General features: G+C 35.0%; 1 protein-coding gene across 3 annotated transcripts in view; it reads left to right on the top strand.

Annotated features, from left to right (window-relative positions):
* tyw1 (tRNA-yW synthesizing protein 1 homolog (S. cerevisiae)) overlaps positions 1 to 26,231 on the top strand; it is a 129,615-nt gene that overhangs the window by 13,035 nt on the left and 90,349 nt on the right. Inside the window, exons 5-9 of one of the 3 annotated variants that reach the window (XR_015508685.1) lie at positions 882 to 1,076; positions 1,157 to 1,435; positions 4,669 to 4,788; positions 21,989 to 22,502; positions 22,619 to 23,595. Coding sequence is in view for 2 of the 3 variants with exons in the window: in NM_001077156.2 (NP_001070624.2) it covers positions 882 to 1,076; positions 1,157 to 1,435; positions 4,669 to 4,788; positions 21,989 to 22,115 (721 nt within the window). In the remaining variant the exon portion in view is untranslated. 3 annotated transcript variants of the gene reach the window in all.

Below are 26,231 nucleotides of genomic sequence, written 5' to 3'. Positions count from 1 at the left end.
CGTGTCACAGATGTTTTCACACTGCATGACTATCTGGGCTAGCGTTTCATCGCTGCTTTGTTTACACTGCAAGATGGATTCGCGACAGGGACTTTGACATTGCATGACTTTACTATTGGAAGAATCGCCGAAAACTTAGTCCAAACTACGTCTCACAGCCAAAAACATGTAGTATATCTTTTGTTATTAACTACATAATGAGAAAGAAGACTTTAATGGGGTAGAAAATGTACATATTTGCTCACCTGGGTTTAAAGGGAATAAGCCATTTCTCCTCAACGTTGATAATAATCTAATTTCTTTCTGTATGAAATGTCAAACAGACACGGGTGCTCCTGAGTCCTGTCAAACCTCCACTAGTTTTTCCTCCATTTCATGGGTCCAAATAAACCGAAAAAGATCGCTTTTAACTTCTCCCCCAGCCTCCCGCTGGCCTGCAGCTAGTATACACACACGCACACACAAGTGAATGCAGCTCTCTCAATGGCTGTAGGTGATCGCCGATGTTATTTTCAGTCAAAACTCATTTCACACGGCATGATTTGAATCGCTGACAGCTCCAGATATTTAGCATGCCAAATATCTCACTAGCATCGGCGACTCTCAGATCGCGTCTTTGATAGTTCATACTGTGTGATTGTCACTCACGTGCATGAGCACCGATTTGCCTGTGATTTCAGGCATTTGTCGGCGATTTCTCAAAACCTGTCGGCGAGCCAAAATCGGGGCTAAAATTACGCAGTCTGAACTAGGCATAAGAGTTTCTTAAACTTTTTTTGTGGAAATAAGACCTGACAATTTTTTGCAGGGTTAACTCTTGTTTGAGCGCTGCTACCATGATATTAAAAGTTTTTTCATCGTCTCATATTTTCCTTCTCTAGTGCACAAGCAAGATAATCTGTGTGTTTCTGGTGGCCACATACACTGATGGACAGCCCACCGAGAGCGCTGAATGGTTCTGCAAATGGCTCGAGGAAGCATCCACTGACTTCCGATATGGGAAAACCTACCTGAAGGGAATGAGATATGCTGTTTTTGGTCTTGGAAACTCGGTTTATGTCGGCCATTACAACACAGTGAGACTTATTATTATTTTATTTTATTTTTTATTCTATTCAATTGCATGAGTTGCCCGTTAAATCACTTCTGTATTCAGGTCAGTAAGAGCATAGATAAGTGGCTGTGGATGCTGAGCGCCGCTCGGATCATGACCAGAGGAGAGGGCGACTGTAATGTGGTGAAGAGCCGTCATGGCAGCGTGCAGGCTGACTTCCAGGCCTGGAAAGGGAAATTCTTGAACCGACTGCAGGCCCTGGCCAAGGGTGAGAAGAAAGCCTGCTCTGGAAACTGCAAGAAGGCCAGCTGCAAGAATAAGAAGAAACATAAGGAGGAGGCAGAGGACAATCACTCGCTCGCTGAGAAGAACAACTCTGAGGCAAGACAGTCCTGCTCTCTGATGTCTTTTGAAACACATGTAGTCATGGAAACAGTTTTAGCACTGCACACCTAAAGTGCAGCTCGTTCCCCTGCAGTCTGTGGTGCACTCATGTCAATGGGATCTGAACAGCAGGAGTGACATTACAGACTTTAGAGAATGTTTTATTCTCTTAGATGTTCTGCCCATATCTTTTACTCAGAAATTTTTTAGGAAACATTGTTGTCGTTAAAGAGATAGTACACTAAAAAATTGATTTATGCCATTTACTCACTCTCCACTTGTTTCAGACATGTTTGAGTTTCTTTCTACTGTTGAACAATACAAAAAAAATCTGGAGCTAATCAAACAAATAACTTCTTATAACGGTCTGAAATGACACCCAAATTTATGTTAAGGAAAAAAAATTAAATAGAAAAGAGCAAAATTGAAGAGAAACAAAAAATGTATACAATGTTGTAGTTTGTATCCCCCCCCTTAATTTTGCATGAATTTTAATGCAGAAGCTTACTATTTCTTAAGATGTTCAGTGACTAAAATATTATTTTATAAATATATTTGTTTAAAAAATCTCTTTTGTTCAAATGCACCAAAATATATGACATATATTCACTAAAAAATGGATAAAAATGATCATTTTGGCTGTACTCAATAATGTTGAGCACTGTATATACAGTACATACAGACATTTTAAAGAATGCTGGAAGCTGGTGTCTATTGACTTTTATTGTCTTTTCTTCAATTAAAGTCAATGGCATCTGCTTTTTATGTTCTTCAAAAAAAATCTTCTTTTCTGCTCAACAGAAAAGTAAAACTCAAAAGTTTGGAACCACTTGAGAGTGAGTAAATTAATAAATATTCCTGTTTGGTTATACAATCTCTTTAAATCCTTTAATTCCTTTAATCATCATGTTAAATAACCTTAAACGCACATAAAATCAAAACTTTCCCACTTTTCACAAACTAGAAAGGCAAATAATGACCTAACTGGCTGTTAATACCTAACTTGGTCACAAATCTCCATCGTGCATGTTTGTATAAAAATTGCGTATTAATATCCAAACATAAGTAATTTATTTTTAAGTGTCTTATACAACTGTCAGGAGTTCTAATGTTATACTGTCTATTCACAAATTATATTTGGTCATGCCTTACTTTAGACCGACAAGTATAGACAGAAAAATATGTATCTAAAGTGCTCTTATTATGCTATTTAAAAGTCTCCTGCAGTGGGTCTACATCCATCCAGTGTTAAAACACTTTCATTTGCTCCTAGTATACACTGCAGCATCAGCTCTATAAGTGTCTGAAATGGTTCTTTCATATATTTACTCTCTCTAAACCCCACCTTTCTGTGAGGCTTTCCTTCTCTGATCGGTTAAATGGCCAAATCGGTTGTGATTGGTCTACTGCTTACAACAGGCGTGTCCAAACTCGGTCCTGGAGAGCCAGGGGCTGTGTCCGAAACCGCCTACTACTCAGTAGGTACTGCATTTGAATTTAAACGTACTACTCGGCCGTTAGAAAAGTATGTTCTATACAGTATGAATGTGAGAGTTTGAATGAAATTTGGATTCGCCATTTTGTCATGATCACGTGACCTATCTGCATCAGTTGCGTCACTTCTCTCCCATTCATGAATTCTCTTGCTGGGCATCATGGGATACACTCTTCAGAATCTCGCTGGAAGTAGTAAGTCATCCGAGTACTTCCCGCATACTGATTTTCAAATTCTATGAATTCGGATATACTACTCAGCTCGCATTCTGATTTTAGCATACTGTATAGTATGGAAGTATGCGGTTTTGGACAATTCCTAGAACCCAGAGAACGAACTTGCGTTCTTGTGAAGACTGGTCTTGCCAGGTCACCCTGGGAAAAGGAAGTTGGGGGACCGCAAGAACAGAGAAGGCGTACTGTGAAAAATTAGATGCTGCGTTTTTCTTGATGATCACATGACCGTCACGCATTTTTAAAACAGATTTTAATACGAATTTCAGCAAATAAACACCTTAAAGTGTATACGCCTTTATTAAGATTTTCATGGTAACGTATACGTTTATTGTCTCATTTAGGGAAACTCCTGAGATAAATAAGTTACATCTCTGAACTTTATTAATAAACATTTATAAAAAGCTTCTTATTCCACCTCCTTTATTTAGACTTTTGGGACTTCTAGAGCAAGTTCGGTGCTCAAGTCTGCATTGATGTATCTTCAATTTCACGAACACATCTGAGAACTTTCTTGCATCCTTCGTTCTTGCGGCCTTGAATTTTACAACTGAACTTTGGTGGTTGATGATAACATTACACAAGGATGCAAGATCGCTAAAGAACACCTACTGAGAAACAGCCTGGTGTCCTGTGGAGTTTGCTCCAATCCTAAGATACTAGATATACTAGAAACTTCCTGGCAGGTGTGTTAAAGCAAGTTGGAGGTGAATTCAGCAGGGCACTGGCCCTCCGGGACCGAGTTTGGACACCATTGGCTTACAGCATGCAGTATGTCGAAAACCGAATGCTTATTACTATATATCTGAAATAGTGCTCTGGATTTTCCTCTGCACTAGTGATATGACAGTGATATGAACATTAAGGAAGGCATTGGTTTTTACTGTCATGAGCCCTCATCCTTTGGAAGTTCAAGAAAAGGGAACAAGACACTCAAATGTTTCCCAAACATGACATAAGCCTAAATCTTTTAGGCCCCTGTACAGCTGCATTATGCAGATTTATTACTACACCAATATAGGTTTTAAAATTAAAAAGTAGAGCAAGAATTACTGAGGACTTGTTAAATGCAATCGGCTTTTTCGTTCTGGGATCATTTTTAATCTTTGATCTTTTGCCATTTACATTCACAAAGAGCTTAACGTAAAAGGACCATCTTATTTGTGACTTTGACATATTAAGCAATATTTAGTCTCATTTTCAAGAGTAGCAATCTGGCTTGCAGTTTTTTGCGCTAGAGTTATATCCAGAGACCTGAATTTCAAAGAATATCATTGGTTTATATGCCAATAAACCAACACATCGAGTACACGTTGTGATTGTGAAGTTTTTAAGCAATGTAATATAACATCTCACTTTTGATCAAACTAAGTCCTGATGGATGAAATCTGTGTTTGGTTCACTTCAGGGGAGTTTGCAGGATTTCATCTGAGAGCACTGAATATGCTCATGTTAAAGAATATGCCGTGAGAGAAGATGCTATTTTCTGTTTTGGTTTTCAGGAGGAGCTGATGGAGTCCAGCAGCGATGAGGAGTCCTCTTCTGAAGATGAAAAGTCTCATGGCTCTGTCATCGACATGGAGGACCTCGGAAATGTTATGAATCACATGAAGAAAGCCAAGGTAAAAAAACAAATCTAGCTTCACTTTGTGTACTTGCAGTCTATTCTCTTTCAGAAGCGGTTCACTTGGGTTTTAAAAAACACATGCATCAATTTCATTCTGTGGAACATATAGTAGCATGATTCAAGGTCTTTTCCTTACTACAGATGTTAATTGTCATCCAGTGCCAAGTACATTATCTTTGGCAGAAGATCAGATAAAAAAAAAAATAATCTTGTCATAAAACTTTACAAAACCCTTTAAGAATTTGTCCCTCTATTAACAGTCCCTGTTCATAGAAAACTTGAAAATGCATTATAAAACAAATACATCACACACATGCATCAAAAATGCTGAACAGGAGCTCAACTCAGTAGGAACAAAACTTATTGGTACTCGCACATTACCTAAGGCAAGGCAAACTTTATTTATAGAGCACAATTTCACACAACTGTATAGCTGGTCCAAAGTGCTTTACAATAAAATAAGATATTTAATAACAATAAAAAAAACTTATAGAATTACTATAAAATATAAGAAAAGGAAATAAATATGTAATACTAAAATACAAATAAGAAAGAACATGAATGTGTCACTCAAAGGCAAGAGAGTAAAAATAAGTCTTTAAGTTAGATTTAACAGGATCCAATAATGAAGAAATCCTGACATTCTAAGGTAGACTGTTCCAGAGCCCTGGGGCTGCAACACAGAAAGCTCAATCACTTTTTGATTTGCAGCGAGATTGAGGGTCAGACAAAAGAAAGTGATCATGGGACCTTAATCATCTACTAGCTGTATAAGGCCTAAAAAATTAACTAATATAGACCGGGGCAGAATTGTGCAATGCTTTATATGTGAAATAAAGGATTTTAAAAACAACTCTGAATTTTATAAGAAGCCAATGCTGTGAGGCAAGGACAGGGGAGATATGATCTCTTTTCATAGTTCCTGTTATTAATCTGGTGGCTGCATTCTGGATTAATTGTAACTGAGAGAGAACTTTTTGCCACTAATCTGAGTTGAAAAAAGCTGCTCTTCACAACTGCATTTACATGCTTGTAAAACTGCAAAAGTGGATCAAGAATAACTCAAAGATTCTTGGCGTGATTGTGCAGATAGTTGTTTAGGAATCCTAGCTAAGTTTTAATTGAATCATGTGTAGCAGCAGAACCTAATAAGAGCACTTCAATTTTATTTACACTTCATTGCATAGACTTCTTGGTCATCCAGGTCTTAATGTCGGTTAGACATAAGAAAAGGTGTTGTGATGATAAATCTTTTCCCAGTTTGATAGGAAAATATAATTGGAGATCATCGGTATAGCAGTGATAGTTTATGTTATGTTTGCGGAGTATTGAGTTTAAAGGGAGCATATAAAGAGAAAATAATAAAGGGCCAGGACTAGATCTATCTTGAACACTCCAATGAATGGATTTAGGTGATGAAGTAAAAGATTTAATATTTACAGAAAAAATCTTCCCTTTAGATATGAGGAGAACCACTGTAAGGCAAGGCCCTGAACCCCAACAATACTCTCAAGTCGTTTCAATAAAATGTTGTGATCTACGGTATCGAAAGCAGCACTTGGGTCTAAAAGTATCAAAATTGCAGATGACTCAGAACCTAAAAGCAGATGATCTTCTGTTTATCGTATTTGATGTTATATGATAAACATAAATGTTCCCAGCTTTTCTTGCGATTCATTTTGTTTGTGCTACCCATCTGAAAACACCTAAAATACTAAGTTATAATTAAGCTGGTTCACTTTTAAAAATTACTTTGCATTTTTTAACAAGCCATTAATTAATTAATATTAGTATTTACTGCGCAATCTGGAGCTAATCCAACAAAATAAAATATGATAACTGTCAAAGAATTAGTACATCCAAATTGATATTTTAAGTAAAATAAAAAAAGGAAAAATCAAGAAAAAATCTTTTTTTTTTGCAATATTTTATTTGAAGTATTCTTTGTATTCCTAAAATTGTTCTGTGACCAAACTGTTATTTTAATGAAGATAACTGTTTAATAAATCTGTTTTGATCAAATACACTAAAATAGATGACCTACACTTACTGGCCACTTTATTAGGTACACCTGTTCAGTTGCTCATTAACGCAAATTTCTAATCAGCCAATCATGTGGCTGCAGTTTAATGCATTTAGGCATGTAGACATGGTCAAGACGATCTGCAGTTCAAGATGAGCATCAGAATGGGGTAGAAAGGTGAGTTAAGTGACTTTAAACGTGGCATGATTGTTGATGCCAGCTAGGATGGTATGAGTATTTCATAAACTGCTGATCTACTGGGATTTCCACGCACAACCATCTCTAGGGTTTATTGAGAATGGTCGGAAAAAGAGGAATTATCTAGTGAGCGGCAGTTCTGTGGGTGCAAATGCCTTGTTGATGCCAGAGGTCAGAGGAGAATAGCTAGACTTGTTCAAGTTCATAGAAAGGTGACAGTAACTCAAATAACCACTCCTTACATGCCGAAGAGCATCTCTAAATGCACAATACGTTCAACCTCGTTGGAGATGGGCTACAGCAGCAGAAGACCACACCGGCTGCCACTCCTGTCAGCTAAGAGCAAGTAACTAAGGCTACAATTTGCACAGGCTCACCAAAAATGGATAATAAAAGATTGGAAAAACGTTGCCTGGTCTAATGAGTCTTCTGCTGCAACATTCTTATAGTAGGGTTAGAATTTGTAATGGTGTGGGGGATATTTTCTTGGCACACTTTGCGCTCATTAGTACCAAATGAGCATTGTGTCAACTTCACAGCCTACCTGAGCATTGTTGCTGACCATGTCCATTGCTTTGTGACGCAGTTTCTTATAATGGCTTCTTTCAGCAGGATAACGTGCCATGTCATAAAACGTGAATCATCTCAGACTAGTTTGTTGAACATGACAATGAGTTCACTGTACTCAAATGCCCTAAACAGTCACCAGATCGTCAATCCAATGAAGCACCTTTATGATGTGGTAGAACATGAGATTCTCATCATGGATCTGCAGCAAGTGCGTGATATACATGTCAATATGAACCAAAATCTCTGAGGAATATTTCCATATTATTCCAACAATATTATCGTGTTGAATTTATGCAACAAAGCATTAAGTCGGGTCTGTAGCCAAAAGAGGGTCCAACTCGGTACTAGTAAGGTGTACCTAATAAATTGGTCGGTGAGTGTATATTCAATGATAAATGGATAAAATTATTAATTTTTAATATGGAGTGTACTTCTTTATGCTGAGCACCTTATATAAGATTGAGTTTTTATCATTGCATCTCTGGGTCCTGTTGATGCTTAATAAGCTTCAATAAAATTTTCTGAGCAATTTATGATATTTAAAGAGCTTAATCCACATTGACAATATAAACTTTTGGTGAATCTTAGGTTTTGTATAAATGTTTTATTTGTTATTCCGGAAACTTAGTCTTAAAAGGTTAGAGTGACATGAGGATGGACCACAGGCCACTTTTATAGCAATTTTTGGGCAAGAGTGGTGTCTGAGCTGTCTTTGTATGGCAAAAGTTGCGGGGAAAAAAATTCTACCATTGTTTGACAAATAGAAAAAAGACAGAATGGATTTGGAGCAGTGTAATAGTGAGTAAATAATGACTGAGTTGAGTGAACTATTGCTTTAAGAAGACAGAGTGCTGGTGAGACACCGGCAGTGGCTCCATTGAAGGAGACTGAGTGGCAGATGGTTTGCTACAGCAGACAGCAGCTCCGGCAGGCGCTGCGAGGACTTGCGTAACCGTGAACTGTGATCACTGACGCCCACTCCACAGGCCTGTGCGCAGGAGTGATTCATGAGACACAAGCGGACAAATCTTCCTATGCACACGCAAACGCACTCCCTCGCATCCTATCCACAACCCCATTTCATCCAGTAAAGAGCCCTTTATGGATGCTTTTAAGATTGGGTGAGTCAGTTGATTGGGATGTTTTGATCAAACGATATCCCTGGAGATATGAATTAAATGGAAGATAATTACAGGACCGAAAGCAAATTGGGCTATAAAAAAACAGAATGGATTTAATAGCATTATTGATTTATTTAAAAGGGCTATGAGTTCTTTGCATTAATGTAGTGCAAGGAGACCACAAGGAAATGCAGGCGTATGAAAACACATTTTGCAAAGTTGAACTACTTTTTTTACAGAGTTGAGCTTTTAATGCTCAGTCACACCTACACTACCAGACAAAAGTCTTGTCAATGACTCAAATAACTTATTAATAAAGTCATCTGCAGGACTCTTAGAGTTCATCAAGATTCTTTGGATTCATTTTCAATGCCTCCAACTTACCCCAGGCATGCTCAATAATGTCCACATCTGGTGACTGGGCTGGCCAATCCTGGAGCACCTTGACCTTCTTTGCTTTCAGGAACTTTGATGTGGTGAATGAATGAGAAAGAGTGCTACCCTGCTAAAGAATTTGCCCTCTCCTGTGGTTTGTAATGTAACGGGCAGCACAAATGTCTTGATAACTTGGGCTGTTGCCATCCACTCTGTAGATATCTCAGACGTCCCCATACTGAATGTAACCCCAAACCCTGATTTTTTTCTTCACCAAACTTGACCGATAGCTGTGAGAATCTTGGGTCCATGTGGGTTCCAATAGGTCTTCTGCAGTATTTGTGATGTTAGAGATGCATTTCTACAAATGATTTATCATAAAATGTTTGTATTTGGTGTTTAAAAGAATTTTTATCTATACCTACTGGTTATGTAAGGGATAAAGTACATCTAGGCGGTTTTGTTCGGAGAATAAAGCCTGACAGGCTTATTGGCAGCCCAACACCAAGTAGAGGGATGTTGTATAAGATCGAAGGGCTTTATTCAGCAAAAAAACCTTTTAATCCTGCTTATTACATTGATACTGGCCACAAAGCATAAACATTCTAAACAAAAACATTGTTCGGAGCCATAATAGTTGATTAATTCTTTAATGCCCTTAAAACTTGAGCAATGATTAAAAAAATCTTTGGTCATTGCAGATTTTGGCCCATCAGATGGATTGATCGGATCACAACCCACGGTTTAGCATGCACATGACTCGTTGATTAATAACTTTTTATTTTATTTTATTTTTTAAATTGTAGATTGACCCTAAATTTGTAATGAGCACAGAGAGATCCCTCCTGCATCGTTCAAATTGCATGTGTGAAAGCATTTTGGCTTTCCTGTAAAATATAAAAATGAGAGAAGTTGTGGTGGCACCCTAAATGCTTTTATAGGTTATTAAATGTGTTTTCTGTCGCTAGTTGATTAGCCTGCATTAATGCATTCAGTGTAAAGCTTCACTATTAACCGTTAAAAGATCGGGCTCTCAATTTTAAACACTCACGCAACTGAAATTATAAATGATGATGGCTTACAAATCTGCTTTTGACTGGGAAAGAGATTTAGTTTATACACTTTGAGTTAGTTAAAGTTACAAAAAAGCAGCGAACACAGAAGCAATGGGATAGGAGTTTATTGTTCAGATAAATCACCACCTAATGTAACTTGATGCTCAAAATTGAAAGTTGTAGCAATTTCATAGTTTAACCAGTAGGTGGTGACAACCAGCCATCAAAAATGTGTCACTGAATAATTCTTCAAAAATTATACATCTAGTAATGAAACAAGGTTTTTATGAGTGAGTTATTAAATCATTAATTGACAATAAGTCTAAAAATAAATGTGTTGTGCAAATTCTAATGTTAAATTTATACATTTAGCATTATTAGCAACATTATTTTATTTGTTTTTATTATGCTGGTTATTTCTTGATTTTATTTTTATTAAAACTACAGCTTCTAAGTTATGTTTGTTAAAACAAAAAGTGTCTTGCTGTATTGCTTTTGTAATAAATGTAAAGCAAATTACATTTGTCTCCCTAATTTTTTTTTGTTGATCTAAAAATGGTCCGATCCATGACTCAAATTTGATCCTAAACAATTATATTTGTGATTCGTTACACCAATGGTTCTCAAAGTGGGGGTCGGGACCCCCCGAGGGGTCGCGGGACAATGAAAGGGGTTCGTTCGCCTGGTGGTTTTCAAAAATCTATTTATTTTTATTAAACCATAAGAATTACCATATTTTATCCATAACCTTCTGAAGAGAAAAAAAATAATCGTTTATACCATATATAGTTACTATAGTAGCTTATAGTTACTACTTCTATTGGATTACAACCCCTGGGGTAATTACATTGTATAAAAGACAGAGCAATAGCGTCAGATGCAGCAGATTTCATAACACCCGGTTAAACTTTGTGGCCCATTTCCAGCTCTCATACATTTAAAAAATTAAAAGAAGACTAAATGGACTTGGGTCCATTGGTGTGTGTGTGTGCCATTGCATGCAAGGTTTCTGTATTTATAAGCACCTCAGAGTATATTGGGGGTCGCGACTCACTGGCATTGTCATTTTGGGGGTCGCGGCCTGAAAAGTTTGGGAACCCCTGCGTTACACCACTAGCTGAAACGTAGACAAATAAATGTGGCTCATCAAAACAATTTAATAGCCAATCAGAGTTGTTTAAATTCGTTACTGCTAAAAGTGCTGGGGTTTTGTTAATTGCCACTACACAATCTCTGAATTCTGTGAACTTCAAAATAATTTAATCATAAACAAAATGTGCTGAAATGATAGAATAAAGAGATTCTGTATTATTTGTATTATAATATTCTAAGTTTACCACTTGATTGAAGTGACTGGATACATTTAAATATTTGATCAAATTTAATGTAGTTTTTCTGCCCTGATGTCAACCCATGAGATTTATAGGTAATTTCTGCCAATACCATCACCATATGTATTCGCCAAAACATCCAGTTGTCCTTTCTCCTCCCCAAAAATTATTTTTGTGTGAGTGTGTGAAACCGATCAAGATTACAATGTCCTTTTTGCTTTACTGATTGTAAAGTGTGCCTCTGAATACTTCATTTTGCACATTTATCTAAAAAACTGTTTAACTTTTGACTGATGTTTATTGCATTACGGCAAACATCTATAACCATTAGAGTCAGCAAACGCAGTGCTGACATGCTTTTTGCTGATCCAGCTCAACTGGTTAGTTTAGCCCTTGAGTTTGCGTTTCATTATTGTTTTGCTGTCAACCCATTTTCCACCTTTGACTCTAAAATAGTCTAGATGCATCTGTGAGTTGCTCTCTTTCATTTGCACTCTGCTTCATTTAACAACATTTACTACTTTTTGTGTCATGTAAGGTCACTGAATAGTGTTTGACTATACATGTACATTTTTAAGCATACCACTTTCTGTTGGGGAATTTACAGGACCTAATAAGGTGCATGCATAAGTCATATTTATTATTATAATGTAATAATACATGTTTAACATAGCGATGTATAACATAATTATAATTGAAAGTGTAAAACCCATGGCTATCATGGAATGCAGAGTGTCTCGTTCAGTGATGCTCAACCCTGTTCCTGGAGATCGACCTTCCTGCAAAGTTCAGCTCCAACCCTGATCAAACACACCTGAACCAATTAATTAGGACCTGAACAGCACTTGATAATTACAGGCAGGTGTGTTTGATATGGGTTGCAACTGAAATCGGCAGGAAGGTCGATCTCCAGGAACAGGGTTGAGCACGCCTGGTCTAGTTTGTGTAGCTGTGGGTTTTCAAATGGACAGTTGCTCTGCTCTGGCTCCAGATGGCAGCAGAGGTGTATTGTATGTTGGCTTTACAGATGCCTGCTGCTTTACTGTATGATTGTAGTGTTTAGGTGTGCATTTCTGAAACTGTATCCTTTCAGTAGTTAATAATTACCATAAATGTATTGAGTGCAATTTAAAATAATAGTTTTTTTTATTTTTTATCCCAGTTACATGTCTAGAGGCAATCGCTGTGCCATTCATTGGTTATTTTGAAGTATGTAGTATATGGTATTTTTACCATTGCTTGTTGGAATTGACCATGTTAGTTACTCTGGCTCTACTGTTGGTAAATGCTTTCTAGAATTAATGTTGTTAAATTTAAATGTAGACCTGTCCACACACTGCTAATAAAATGAGAATAAATGAAAACAGCAAAGCAGGTGGTAAAATAAAAATGCATGAAAAAATCTGTAGTTTTCCCCATAAGAGGTACCAAGAAGTCTCTCTCTCTCTCTCTCTCTCTCTCTCTCTCTCTCTCACACACACACACACACACACACACACACACACACACACACACACACACACACACACACACACACAATTATGGTAAAACATTTTATGCTTAAATAAATCAACAAAGATCAATCAAGCATCAGTTTTAATCCTGCAGCATACAAACATGTATTACTAAGAATAACTGGTAAACCGTAAGGTATTTCTTGTTATTAACATATTTGTGACATTTTTACAGAATTTAACAATTATTTATTTATATATATTTTCAAATGTATTACACTAGACTCTGTCTCACAGTAAGTGGTAAAACTGCGGATTTTCCTAAAATCCTCCTCGTTTGAATATTTTATAATTTGTCTTTTGCTTGCACATTTGTTAGCCTGAATAGTTTTGTTGTTGTTGTTGTTGTTTTTTGTAATTTTAATTTTGTTTTTTTATTTATTTATTTCTAATTTTGCTTCAGTTAATGGTGTTCTTTTCTTGCACATCAAGTTCTGGGTATTATTTAAATTATTTAATTACACTTGTTTTCGTGTGGTTAGGGTTAAAATTAGGTTTGGTTATTGCATTGGGTTAATTATGCATCGTCTTTTTTAAACAAGTGCCTGTAGCACAGTAAAACTTGTTACTGTTTTTTTATTTTGTCTTTTTTTCCCATGTCGTGTCCAGAATTTAAAAAATGTGTATTGTGTTTAGATTGTGTTTCGGATTGAGTGCTTTTTTTAATTATTATGTATAATAACATTAATATTTAAAAATGAATGACATGGAAATGTAAATGGTGATGAAGTTTTTTTTCCTATTCTATTTTTTTTATTATTATTTTTTATTAATACACATTTTGTCACCTTGGAATTATAAGGCTCTATCTGCATTCCATATAACAAACAATATTAGTGCAACAGTTCTCTTTCATACATTAGCATGACAGAGACCCTACTTTAAATGTAAATGACCAAAATTCTCTTAAATTTGCAAATTGGGCTAAAGTAAACGGCATATGCAGATAGAACCTTCTAATCCTAAGTAATTTTCTGCTTGGAATTATAATGTTATATCTAACAGATCATTACTTGAAGTGTTACATTTCAAGATATACAATCAGTCTGCTTATTAATTTTAATAAAAAAATGGTGTCACAATTCAATTCAATTCAGCTTTATTTGTATAGCGCTTTTACAATGTAGATTGTGTCAAAGCAGCTTCACATAAATGGTCATAGTACTTGTACATAGTACAAGTACATAGTACATAGTACAATATGTGGAAGTTTAAGAAAGTACATTTGTGATTTATATAATATTTAATGTTTTAGTGTAAATCTTTATTCTTGTTCAAATAAGGCATTTAAGGCTGTGCTAATTTTTTTGTACAGTGCAGATGTTAATTTTAAGTTATTAATATGGTATATTTATTGAATAAATGCTTTATATGCTTTATTGAATTATATTTATTGAATTATATGCCCCAAATAAAATTAAGGTAGTAATTTAGGTATTTGCCCTTCAATGCTTAATATCAAATTTAAATACTTTGAAAGAAAACAGGCAATGAGCAAATGAGTTTAATAAACACTGAAAATGTTTCACTGACTATATATATATATATATATATATATATATATATATATATATATATATATATATATATATATACACACACACACACAAATAAAATATTTCACATTTAATATATTACATTTTTAAAATAACTTCTTTTCCAACAATGTAAAATTTAATATCTCAATGTCATAAAATGCTTCTTGAATTTTTTTCCAGGTGGAATGACCAAGAAAGTGGATCCTGATTGGTCCTCGTGCATGCATTCGAAATGCTGATTGGCTCATAGAAAGAATCTTATAGAGCCAAGCTAAAGTTCGACTTTGTAGATACAACCTTTTTTGTTTTTTTTAATACTAAAAAGTCTTAAAATGTAGACCACTTATAAAATCACATACTGTAATGTAAATAAGTTGTCATTTAATAAGAATATGTGAGTAACTCAATTTTGACAAAAATGTCAGATAGAAGTAGAACTGTATAATTATAAGGTGACAATTTATAAAGTTGTTCCAGTGTTGAAATTCCCATGTGTGGAACCTGCAGTCTTCAAAGTCTCTGTAGATTAAAAACAACTTGAGCACCCCAATCGCTGATTAAACTGAAAGCACCTCAACTTGCTTATAACTCACAGCTCTAAGTACTTTTAATGTCTCACGTAGTTTTAGTGCATGTGTGGATTGAGGCTGTATTGACTGCGTAGTGTTCGCAAGGTGGAAACAGAGATATCCACTCCTGCGCTGGCATTGTCTCGTATTCCACATAGGCTGCTTTGGGTCTTGTCTTCATTTTGGCTGCTTGTCACTCTGAATGCATCAAGAGCTCAGACTGAACTCTGAGGAGCCTCTGCTGGCATCAGCGCTGTCACTCGCATGGGTGGTTTGTGGGAAATGGAGCACTTCTAGCAGAAGAGAGCTGCTCCGCTTCTGTCTGTCTGACGGAGAGCCGACTCTGCAGTAGGGACCAAATCGGCCAGATGAATGTTGGGTGACAGATTGCAGCCTAGTCAACTCTTGTTTTTGTGTGGCAGTTCCACGACAGATCTCACTGTGAAGGGGCATACTGTCTGCTTGCCAGTCCAAACCCACCTGGTGCCGTTTCCACTCGCTTTTCTTGTTTGATTTTGCTCATGGGACATTGTGTTCTCCGGAACGAGCAAACAAAGTCACAGAAGCACAAACAGTGAGTTTTCGCTGTCTCTCAGCATAGATGTTAAGGGACCTTTAAAGTTTGATTCAAGAGCATGAATCAATGTATAGTTGTGCATCTTGTGAGAAAGTTCATTTGAAAAAGATGTGGCTGAAGGAACAGAAGCCATATTTTGCATATTATGCATAAGATTGTATATTTGTATTTTATTTTAATATTTTTTAGGGGTTTTTCACTTTTGTTGGAGAGTGTAGACAGGAATGCGAGGGGCGCAGAAAGAGAACTGAATGATCAAAAAAGGAGCCAGAACTGGGAATCGAACCTGGTTAGCCATAAGCACAGCAGTTCTCTGTGTCAATGGTTCTTAATATTAATTATTTGATTTATTGACTTAAAAAAAACATTTATTTATGTGTTTTTTGCATTTTACAAAAATACAACAAAATAAAGAAAAAACAATACAATACAATAATAACAACACATATATAAAATACAAAACATAAAAACACTAACCTACGACTGAACAACAGAACACAGAGGGACAAATGCACACGAAAACAAATATAGCTGGTCAGGTAAATCATAAATAAAAGTAATAATAAAATAACATTGTTCTTATATTACCAGAAAAATGCATCATCCTGACTGTAGTTTTATTGTCAAATAATAGTTTGGGCACATTACTAAAACACATGTTTGAAATAGTGAATATTAGTTACATTCAATCTGTAATTACAATGTTATTGACAGGGGTTATTGGTTACTCTTGCATTTCTTCCAATGCATTAAGATGTTTTAATATCTGTCCGGATGTTTTATCAAATATCTCTAATTTATTATTATTGATATGTTTCAATCTCTCCAATGTTTACAAGATCTTTACCTCGCATATAGGGCTGTACGTTTCTGGCAAAAATGTGAATCAGGATTTTTTTTTTTGCTTAAAATCAAGATCACAGTTTTCTTACAATTCTGTAAATGTAAAATAAAGGTTAATATGATTAGCATATTATTAATATTGTTAATTCTCAAACATATGATAAAATAGTAATAATAATAATAATAATAATAATAATAATAGTAATAATAATAATAATAATAATAATAATAATATAATATTAAAAAAATGCTAAATTTTGTATAGTTATTATGGTGGACTTGAACAGACTTTCAAAATGTCCTGTTTGTTAATTCACAGTAAAATGATGACACCGGAATATAACTATTCATAATTATAGAATTTATTTATCATGTTTAATGTTATTGACAGCATTATTAGACCATTTGTTTTTACTGGTAAAATTAGAATTTTGTCATTATCAAACTTCTTGCATTATATTCAACAATATATATAGGCTAGGGTTGTTATACTGACATGGTAAACATTTATTTTTATGCACAACACTTTATGTTCGCTGTAAAAGAATAAGAAAAACATGTCAAGTGGTTGTCATAATCATAACTCTAAAATGCGGTCTTAAAATCACAATGTGCAACAAACTGAACGTTATTTACAACTTTATTACCTGTTATTCACAGCCTATGCCGGTTCTGTTCACTAAAGTAGGCATCATGCGTGCACGCGCGCGTTCTCTGTAGTAAACATACATTGCGTCAGCTCACGTGTATAGCAGCCATGAATACATCATTAAATGAAGACAGAAATAACATTTTTGTGTCAATTATACCTTATAAATACAGTATGTGACACTTTTAACACCCTTTGAAGGTGTCAATGTTACTGTGAAGATTTGTGCAACTGCCTTGCTTCTCTCCTGACCTTGAAAATATAATTGGCTGAATCGTAGAAAAGCTGAATTGAGATCGTGTGTAGGGTCGATTCGAAATCGTGATCTTTTTTTCGATTAATCATGCAGCCCTACTCACATACCAACCTTAGGCACAGATTCAGATTTCCACATTCTCAAAAGCATCCTTTTGGCAATTACCATACTACGGAGACCCGGAAGGGACGTGGTGATGGTAAAAAAAATGATTTGCGTTCCCTTGCAAAGATGTTTTGTGTTATCTCATTGTTTGTATTCACTTTCTTTCAATTAAAGCTGTGCGTTGATCATCGTTAACTTAAGCAACTGTTTGTGCTCATTTAGGAGAAAATTACTTATGTTTGAAATAAAACACGCAGGACGGTATATTTACTTATTATTAAGTGCATTTGTCTATTTAATCCCACAGAATTTCCAAAGTGTCCTGCACTTTAGCTCCTCTTTAAATAGCCTGTACAGAAGCTGATCTGGGATCATTGTATCATACAGATCGCGTCTATCAGTCAGTGCTTATACATGCATTTGCTGATTCAGAGGTTTCTTATAAAGGGAGATGATCAAGGCAGAGCTTTAATGGCAAGATAGTGAATGCAGACATTTTTTATATTAATTTGAGCATGCTTTCAAGATTAAAAATATATCAGAAATATGGGAAAATACATAATAATAGGATGATAGTGGGATAGAATGGTAAAATACGGGAGAATCCCGGCAAAAAAGGGAGGGTTGACATGCATGAAGTGAACTGAAGTGTTTGTGGAAAAACAGTTGTGCGAGAAAACGCAAAACGTCTTTGAGATAACACAAAACATCTTTGCGAGGGAATGTAAAAACTTTGTGATTTCCTTTTTTTTTTCTCCCACCCATTTTTTTATTTTTTTTTAATCTTTTTTTACTTCTATCCATTTTTTTTCTTCCACCTACTTTTTCCCCTCACCTTCACGTCCCTTGTGGGTCTCCATACCATACCAAATGACCAAATATTTAGGTTACTAAATATCCCACGAGCAGCTATAAGTGGACATAGTTCAAGAAGTTTTTGTAGGGCTTTAGAAAAACATTCAATTATATTTTCCCATAATTCTTGTATAGGACAAAATCATTTATTTACTTTTAATATGGTGTCTATTTTATTGTACTTGTAAGAACTGGGTATTATCATATTAATTAATCATCTACTTGTACTTACTGTGGGGCTGTAGGGTTAAGATTAGGTTTAGTTACTGTATTATACTTTATTTTTAAACAAGTGCATGTAGCACTGTAAAACAGTTATTGGTGTATTTTTTCATACTTTTTTGTATGGTATCTGTTTACTATGTTTGTCTTTTGGTTTGACTTGATTGCTTTGTTGTGTTTTTAATGATATTTCTTTTTTATGTATTTTATAAATTTGATTTCATTAAGTCTATATAAGCAAAAGTACTGAAACTGAAAACAATTATGTTTGGTATTTGCTAATGCTGAAGACAAAATCTATTTATTGATAGGATATCTGTTTTGAAAGTATTATTAGTTTTTGAAATATGTGAACCTGGACCAAAAATATTCTTGTTACACAGGCATATTTTCAGGTATATTTTGGCAATAGCCTGCAATACATTGGGTCCAAATTTATTCACATTTTTAATTATTTTTTTAAAGCCAAAATCATTAAAATTTCATGTTCAAGATCATGACCTATAAAGAATATTTGGTAAATGTCCTAGTGTAATTATATCAAAACTTAATTTTGCTAAGCATTTTATTTAGACAAAGCTTATTAAGAAAAGCTTATTTATTTGGTTTTCAGATTACAACAATCTAAAAAACTGTACCATTATGACTGGTTTTGAGGTGCAGTTCTACATTTATTGAGTCTAGTAAAGCACAAATTATGCCTTCCTTTGATAAACTTGTGTGGTTTTTAGTAATTCCTACATTTCTTTTCATACATCAATCTTTCACATTTCTTATAGATCATTCACTTTATGTTCTGTCTTGATCAAAGTGATTTTGTGAAGTCTAGATTGCCTGAATATTGATAAAGATCAAAAAATAGTATACAGATATATTTCTTTACTATTAATAATTGATTCGTTTTTAAGATTTTGGCCCTTTAATCCTTGTCAGTTTAGAAAAAGCTACAAGTTCTTAGAGATCATACACACTATTGTAGAAATATATATCTTTACTATCAATCCTGAAACTACTAAAAATTGATTCATTTTTAAGATTTTAACCCTTTAAATTAGAGTTTATATTATGCTACTGTTGTTTTTATGAAATCAATAAAATAATTTTTAGTATTAAATACTAAGCAGATGCTAGTGGATTAAATAGTTAACTAAGCAATTGAACTCATATTTTTATCAGTTTAATATCAGTTATTTTTTTATCTGATCACTTTAGATTTCTTTTACATAAATATTTGAAACATTTTTATCTGGTTTGATTTCTCTGACGCCCTGGGTGTAACTCCAGTTTGCCTGAATATTCTGTTGTATACTGTACACCACTGTACCTTCGACTCAGTGTTTGAATCTGAAAGCCAGAGTCTCTCTGACCTTTTAACCATGGAAAGTATCCCCATAACTCATAATATGTACTCAGGAATATATATAGAATGATAACATTTAGGAAAGAAGAAGCAGGATATAAGTCAGACTTGATTTCCCAGCTGATTGTATGTATTGGCCCGTGTGCAGCCTGGAATGGCAGTAAAGTTTAATGGAGAGCAGTTGAGTGCTGAAGGTCAGTGATGGTCATTTAAGAGCTTCATCAGTGCAACTCATCACAACCATATGGATGAAAGTGTCGTTTCGGTTTAAACCCTCACATTGGTGCCAGTGTTTTCAAAGCAACATCTGTTTCCTAGCCTTGATTTATGGAATCAATTATGAAATTACGCTCTGTGGAGTTTTTAAGTGTGTGATATGATATTTAATGAACGATCTGATTGTTGTGTCTTTAATTGAGGAACAGTAGGTTTTCCTGTCAAAGGACTTTATGCATTGATTTAATTCATCGAGTTAGTATTTTTTTTAATGTAAGTTTTTTTATGTAGTTCTAATGTAAATTTGTATTTATATTTTATTTGGTTTCTATTAGTTTTAGTACATTAAGTGAAAACAAATTGTATTAGTTTTTTTTGACACTAGATATAATAATAGAAGTGCAAGTTACTTTTGCATTTAGATTTAGAGTATGTTTCAGATTTATAGTTACTAAAATATTTCCCAGAGATGGGTTGTGGCTGGAAGGGCATCCGCTGCGTAAAAACTTGCTGGATAAGTTAGCGGTTCATTCCGCTGTGGTGACCCCGGATTAATAAAGGTATTAAACCGACAAGAAAATGAATGAATGAATGAGTTACTAAAATAACCATGCTGTATTATCATATTATTACAGGATGTAAATAATTTCTTCCGTGTCAACCTAAAAAGTTAAAAGTTCTTAAAGGTGTTGTGGTTTCCAGACGTTCCATTAATTAATCAAACTCAGTCTGGGATTATGAATATCAGAATACATTATTGGATATTCCAATAATGCAAAGATGTCCAGAGCTAATATATTTCTTCCCTATTATCTCTGAGGAAAACTATTATAACTGATACATTAGTGTGTCACTTAAAAAAAGTTACTGGTTCTCGGAGGTCAAAAATATCACTGTAGAAATTCATATTTTTACCATCAATCCTGATGAAAACTGCTAATAATTGATTTGTTTTTAAGATTTTATTCCTTGTTTGTGTTTTAAAAAAGTTACTAGTTATTAGAGGTCAAAAATATCAGTGTAGAAATATATTTCTTTACTCTTAATCCTGATGAAAACTGTTAATAATAAGTTCGTTTTAAAGATTTTAACCTTTTCATCATTGAGTGTCAGTTAAAAACAGTTGTGGGTTCTTAGAGGTCAAAAATATCAGTGTAGAAATATATATTTTTACTATCAATCCTGATGAAAGCCGCTAATAATTGATTTATTTTTAAGATTTTAATCCTTGTGTGTTTAAAAAAGTTTCAAGTTCTTAGAGGTCAAAATATCAGTGTACCTGTAGAATTATATATCTTTACTCTTAATCCAGATGAAAACTGTTAGTATTTGGTTCATTTTTAAGATTTTAACCTTTTCATTGTGTGTCAGTAAAAACGTTGCAGGTTCTTGGAGGGCAAAATATCAGTGTAGAAATATATTTCTTTACTATCAATCCTGATGAAAACTGCCAATATTTTAACACTTTAAATTAAACCCATTAACCACTCTAAAGAATATGCATTGCTGCTGTTGTTTTTTAATGAAAAGAAATCCTTAAAATAGGATTCAATATAATAAATACTAAGCAGATACTATTTGGACTAAAATAGTTTAAGTAACTTGAGCAAATTAAAACTTTTTGTCATCAGTTGCTGATCATGTTAGACTTTACATTAATATTTGATACGGTTTAGCCTGGTTTGCTTCCTCTGACGCACTGGTTGTATAACCATGACTAGGTTGTATGTACTGTATGAATGAATGAATGAATAAACATGTTTTTTATGTGACCGGTTTTGTTTGTTTTTTTCTTTATCTGTGTGGTTGTGTTTGCAGCAGAGGATGGAGGAAGATGAAGAGGACTCCCAAAGAGTGAAGCAGAATGGGGAGAGGAAGAGCGAGTGTGAGGAGGAGCGCAGAGAGATGATCACTCCGGCCTTGAGAGACTCATTGACTAAACAAGGTACAGCACGGCCTTCACCCGCCTCGGTCAATCACTCACGCAGAACAAAGATGTCTATGGCAGAAATGTAAACCATTTTACATCTGCACAAATACATAGTTTTTCTTTTTTCTCCACATAAAATTTAATGCCCTTGTACATTCCATGCTTGTGTTAAATACAGCTATTTTTGTATGCTGTTTATGCAGAGAAGTTTTGAGAATATAGGAACTGGAAACTTAACATTTAAAATACAATAATAATAATAAATAAACTTTCTACATTTAATTGGAGTTTTACATTGCAGGTTCAATTACAACTACTTGATTGGTAAACAAAGCTAGGATATATAACATCACAGTGTGATATACACAGATATACAGTGTATGTTTACTGTTTATTATATGAGCATTATGATAAGAGTAGCAGTGTGATATGGCTGTATATCGGCACTGACGAGAGGTGTGCATTGGCTCAAGGCCTCAGGCCGAATGCCCTAGTGCCCTACCAGTGACGATATACAGGCATATCACACTGCTATTATCGTAATATTGCATTTATACAACAGTTTGACAGCATAATTGTGTATATAAAAAAAAGAAAATCAAACACAGAGAATATAAAAAAATACTTGTGTATGAAGAACTTCTTCTGCCATTAATTCACATCTGTAGCTGACACCAGAACAGCAGAAACCGTTACTAATTCACAAATGGCACTTTAGAGCTTGTATTTGAATGATTCTCTTGCGTAATGTCTAAAGTGATGACAAAACAGGTCATTTTTGCTCACATTGTAAGAATATAAGTCTGAACAGCATGAAATTTCATCAGTCTACAGAGATTTCTCAGTATTTCTCTGTTGCAATCAGGATATCGCAATAATTAACCCCAAAAATACCAGATTACTTTGGTATAAATACAGCACTACAACATACAAAAGAGAGAGATTGACCTACAATGTCACACACCTGGTCTATAATGATTTGATCAGCTGTAGTTTGAAATATGAAAAGAAAACAGTCCCTTTAAGGACAGACTGATTATCGAAAATCTCTGGTAATGGACAAAGTCGTAATCTCAAAATGATAATCTCCAAAATTATAAATATTTAAAAATAGGTACTGTATTTATAAATAAACTGCATAGTTGCAATCTAAACAACTAAATTCTCGTTTAAAAAAAGCTTCAAAAGTACATTGTTGTCCAACAGTTGCAATATTTGTCAAACTGTAGTAAGCTGCTGTCACTATGTGGGTGGAGTTATACACAAGGATGAAAAGGCTGCATGAGTGCTGTTATTGATAAATATCGCACAGCTATCAGCCAATCAGATGATAAGATTAGAATAAAGATTTGAATATCAATAGATCTGAACAGATCAGAATATAACTGTGTTCATTAAAATTCATTGTGGTCTGAAAGTCACTCTTTATGTAATACATTAAAAATCATTCTGACCAAAGATTGAAAGCGTTTAAAGTTTTTTTTAAATATGAAAATTTTTTTTTTTTTTTAACAGAGACAAATTGATCCAAAATCATAAACAGAAACTCACAAAACTCATCAAATTCTATGATATACAGTAGTATTATGAAAACATGTTAAAAACAAAATTAGCACTGATTTCAACAGTGATAATGGGAAATGTTTCATGTGACACTGAAGACGTCTGAAGAGAAAAGTGTGCGAGTCAGGTCTAAAAAAATATATTAAAATAGAAACATTTAAACTGTATTTAGCAACAATAATGTGAAATTTAATATTATAAAAGGCAGTTTTTTAAATCAAATTAAAATAATAACTTTTGAGAAACTTAAATCTTTAAGAATCTAAAAGTTATTCTAAAAGTAAAAAAAAACCTTTTTTTTAAAAATGTTTGATTCATAACATAAAGTAAGAATAGTAATTGTGCTGCACCACCGTAAAATCCCATTTCTCTGTATTTAAAATGAGCTCTGCAGTGTTTGACATCTAGCGTTAAATAAGCTTTTACATCAGTGGAAATGCCCGGGCTACACAAGCAACTCACTGATTACTGTTATATCCCATTTCCCTGATGATGGACAGTTGTTTCCTGCTCTCCCAGCTGCTTTAATTGAATATGTCTGAGATTTTTTTTTTCATCTCTCAAAAAACCGGATACCAAGGCCCTGATGGTAATTAGGTCTTTGGAGCTGGCAGTGTCACCATCAAGATATTAAACCTGGTTTGAATTATGTTCATTTCTCACACTTTTGACAGTTTTTGCTTTCCGTAAGCGGCCTCTCATACTTGTTATTAATAAACTGGCTGTGGAGCTGCGAGTTTTCTCCTATTGTGCACTACAAATTTCACCCCGTCGTCTGGTTTGTGATGGAGCCTCTGATGGTGTGACTGTGCCTAACGGAGCTTAATGATGCAGCAAAGCCCAATTACTCCTCTCCTGCTGCCGGAGTTCCCTTGAGCTTCTCGCTCCACACCTTTCATTAGCACAGCCTGCCTTCAGCCGCACTGCACACCGGAGGCTGCCTGCTCTCACATTTCCACTAAGGTTATTGGTGCTACCAATCAGTGTCCACTGTGCTTGCGGCACTGAGCATGTTGTTAGTTTAACATGCTTGATATAGCAAAATTCCAATAAACAGATTTTCAAAAATGAAGCACGTACTGATTGGATATTCTCTCTGGATTATTGATAATGCAGTGCCTTATAAAGAGAATTTATACTGGTGTTCAATTCTCACACAAACCTGTGTAGAACAGTAGTTTTCTCAACACAGTAATCAAAGGCCAACTTTAATTTAAGGTCTATCACCTCTTCAAGTGTAGAAGAACTCAATTTGATTGTAATTTAATAACTTTGTTAAAATAAAGTAATATGCTGTCTTGTCTGTATATTTTGTTCTAACATTATTTTATTAAAAGATTCTTTCTACCACGAATGACCAAATTGACCACATGTATTCCAGTGTCTGCACTTCTGCTATGCTGTGCCTTAGAATATGCATGCTAACAAGCACAACTCTCTGATAGCAAAAACATAACTTTACTTTAGACATATCTTCCATCCATCCATCCATCCATCCATCCATCCATCCATCCATCCATCCATCATTGTCTACTGCATATCTGGGGCTGGATTGCAAAGACAAATGCTCAATTCCCACTCCCATACACTTCTTCCAGCTCTTTTGGTGGTATCCCAAGGTGTTCCCAGGCAAGCTGAGAGACATAGTTCCTCCAGCATGTCTTGACTCTTTTTTTTGAGTCCTCCTCTCTGTGGGACTTGCCTGGAACACCATCTTATTTAGGTGTCCAGAAGGTATCTGAAACCAACCCCTACTGATTTTTCTTTATGTGGAGAAGCATCGACTTCTGACTAGAGGTGTGAATGGTTCGGTTTGATTGCGATTATCATGCCATCGATTTGGTTTAATTCGATATCTCGGTGCATTACGGAGCATTGATGATGCTTTCCATACACAATTTTATATTTTACTTCACAGCACAGCAATTCTTGTACTAAACTTTTAAAAGTATATTTATATAATATTCATTCATTCATTCATTTTCTTGTCGGCTTAGTCCCTTTATTACTTATCCAGCAAGTTTTTACGCAGCGGATGCCCTTCCAACCTCAACCCATCTCTGGGAAAAATCCACGCACACATTCATACACACACTCATACACTACGGTCAATTTAGCCTACCCAATTCACCTGTACCGCATGTCTTTGGACTGTGGAGGAAACTGGAGCACCCGGAGGAAACCCACACGAAGGCAGGGAGAACATGCAAACTCCACACAGAAACGCCAACTCGCGAGCCGAGGTTCGAATCAGCGGCCCAGTGACCTTCTTGCTGTAAGGCGAAAGCACTACCTACTGCGCCACTGCCTCGCCATTTATATATTATTTGTAATTCAATTTTGTCCTTTAATACAAAGTCAGATATATGAACTTTACCTTTAAAAACTCAAGTACATGCACAGAACAACATGAACATTTATAGCAAATTAACAAATATAAACATACCACTAGCTTTCTGAGCCTTGTCTAGCGAGTTTTTTCTTACACCCCTATGATTTGTAATACGCTCAACAGAAAGGGCTACTATTGGCTCTAAGGCTGTGGTGCTGTTCACCGAGAAGAAAACT

Source organism: Danio rerio, chromosome 15, assembly GCF_052040795.2.
Source record: "Danio rerio strain M-AB ecotype USA chromosome 15, GRCz13ab, whole genome shotgun sequence".
NCBI classification, from domain to species: Eukaryota; Metazoa; Chordata; class Actinopteri; order Cypriniformes; family Danionidae; genus Danio; species Danio rerio.
Note: the sequence above shows the minus strand (reverse complement) of the source record. Positions and strands in the feature narration are given on the sequence as shown.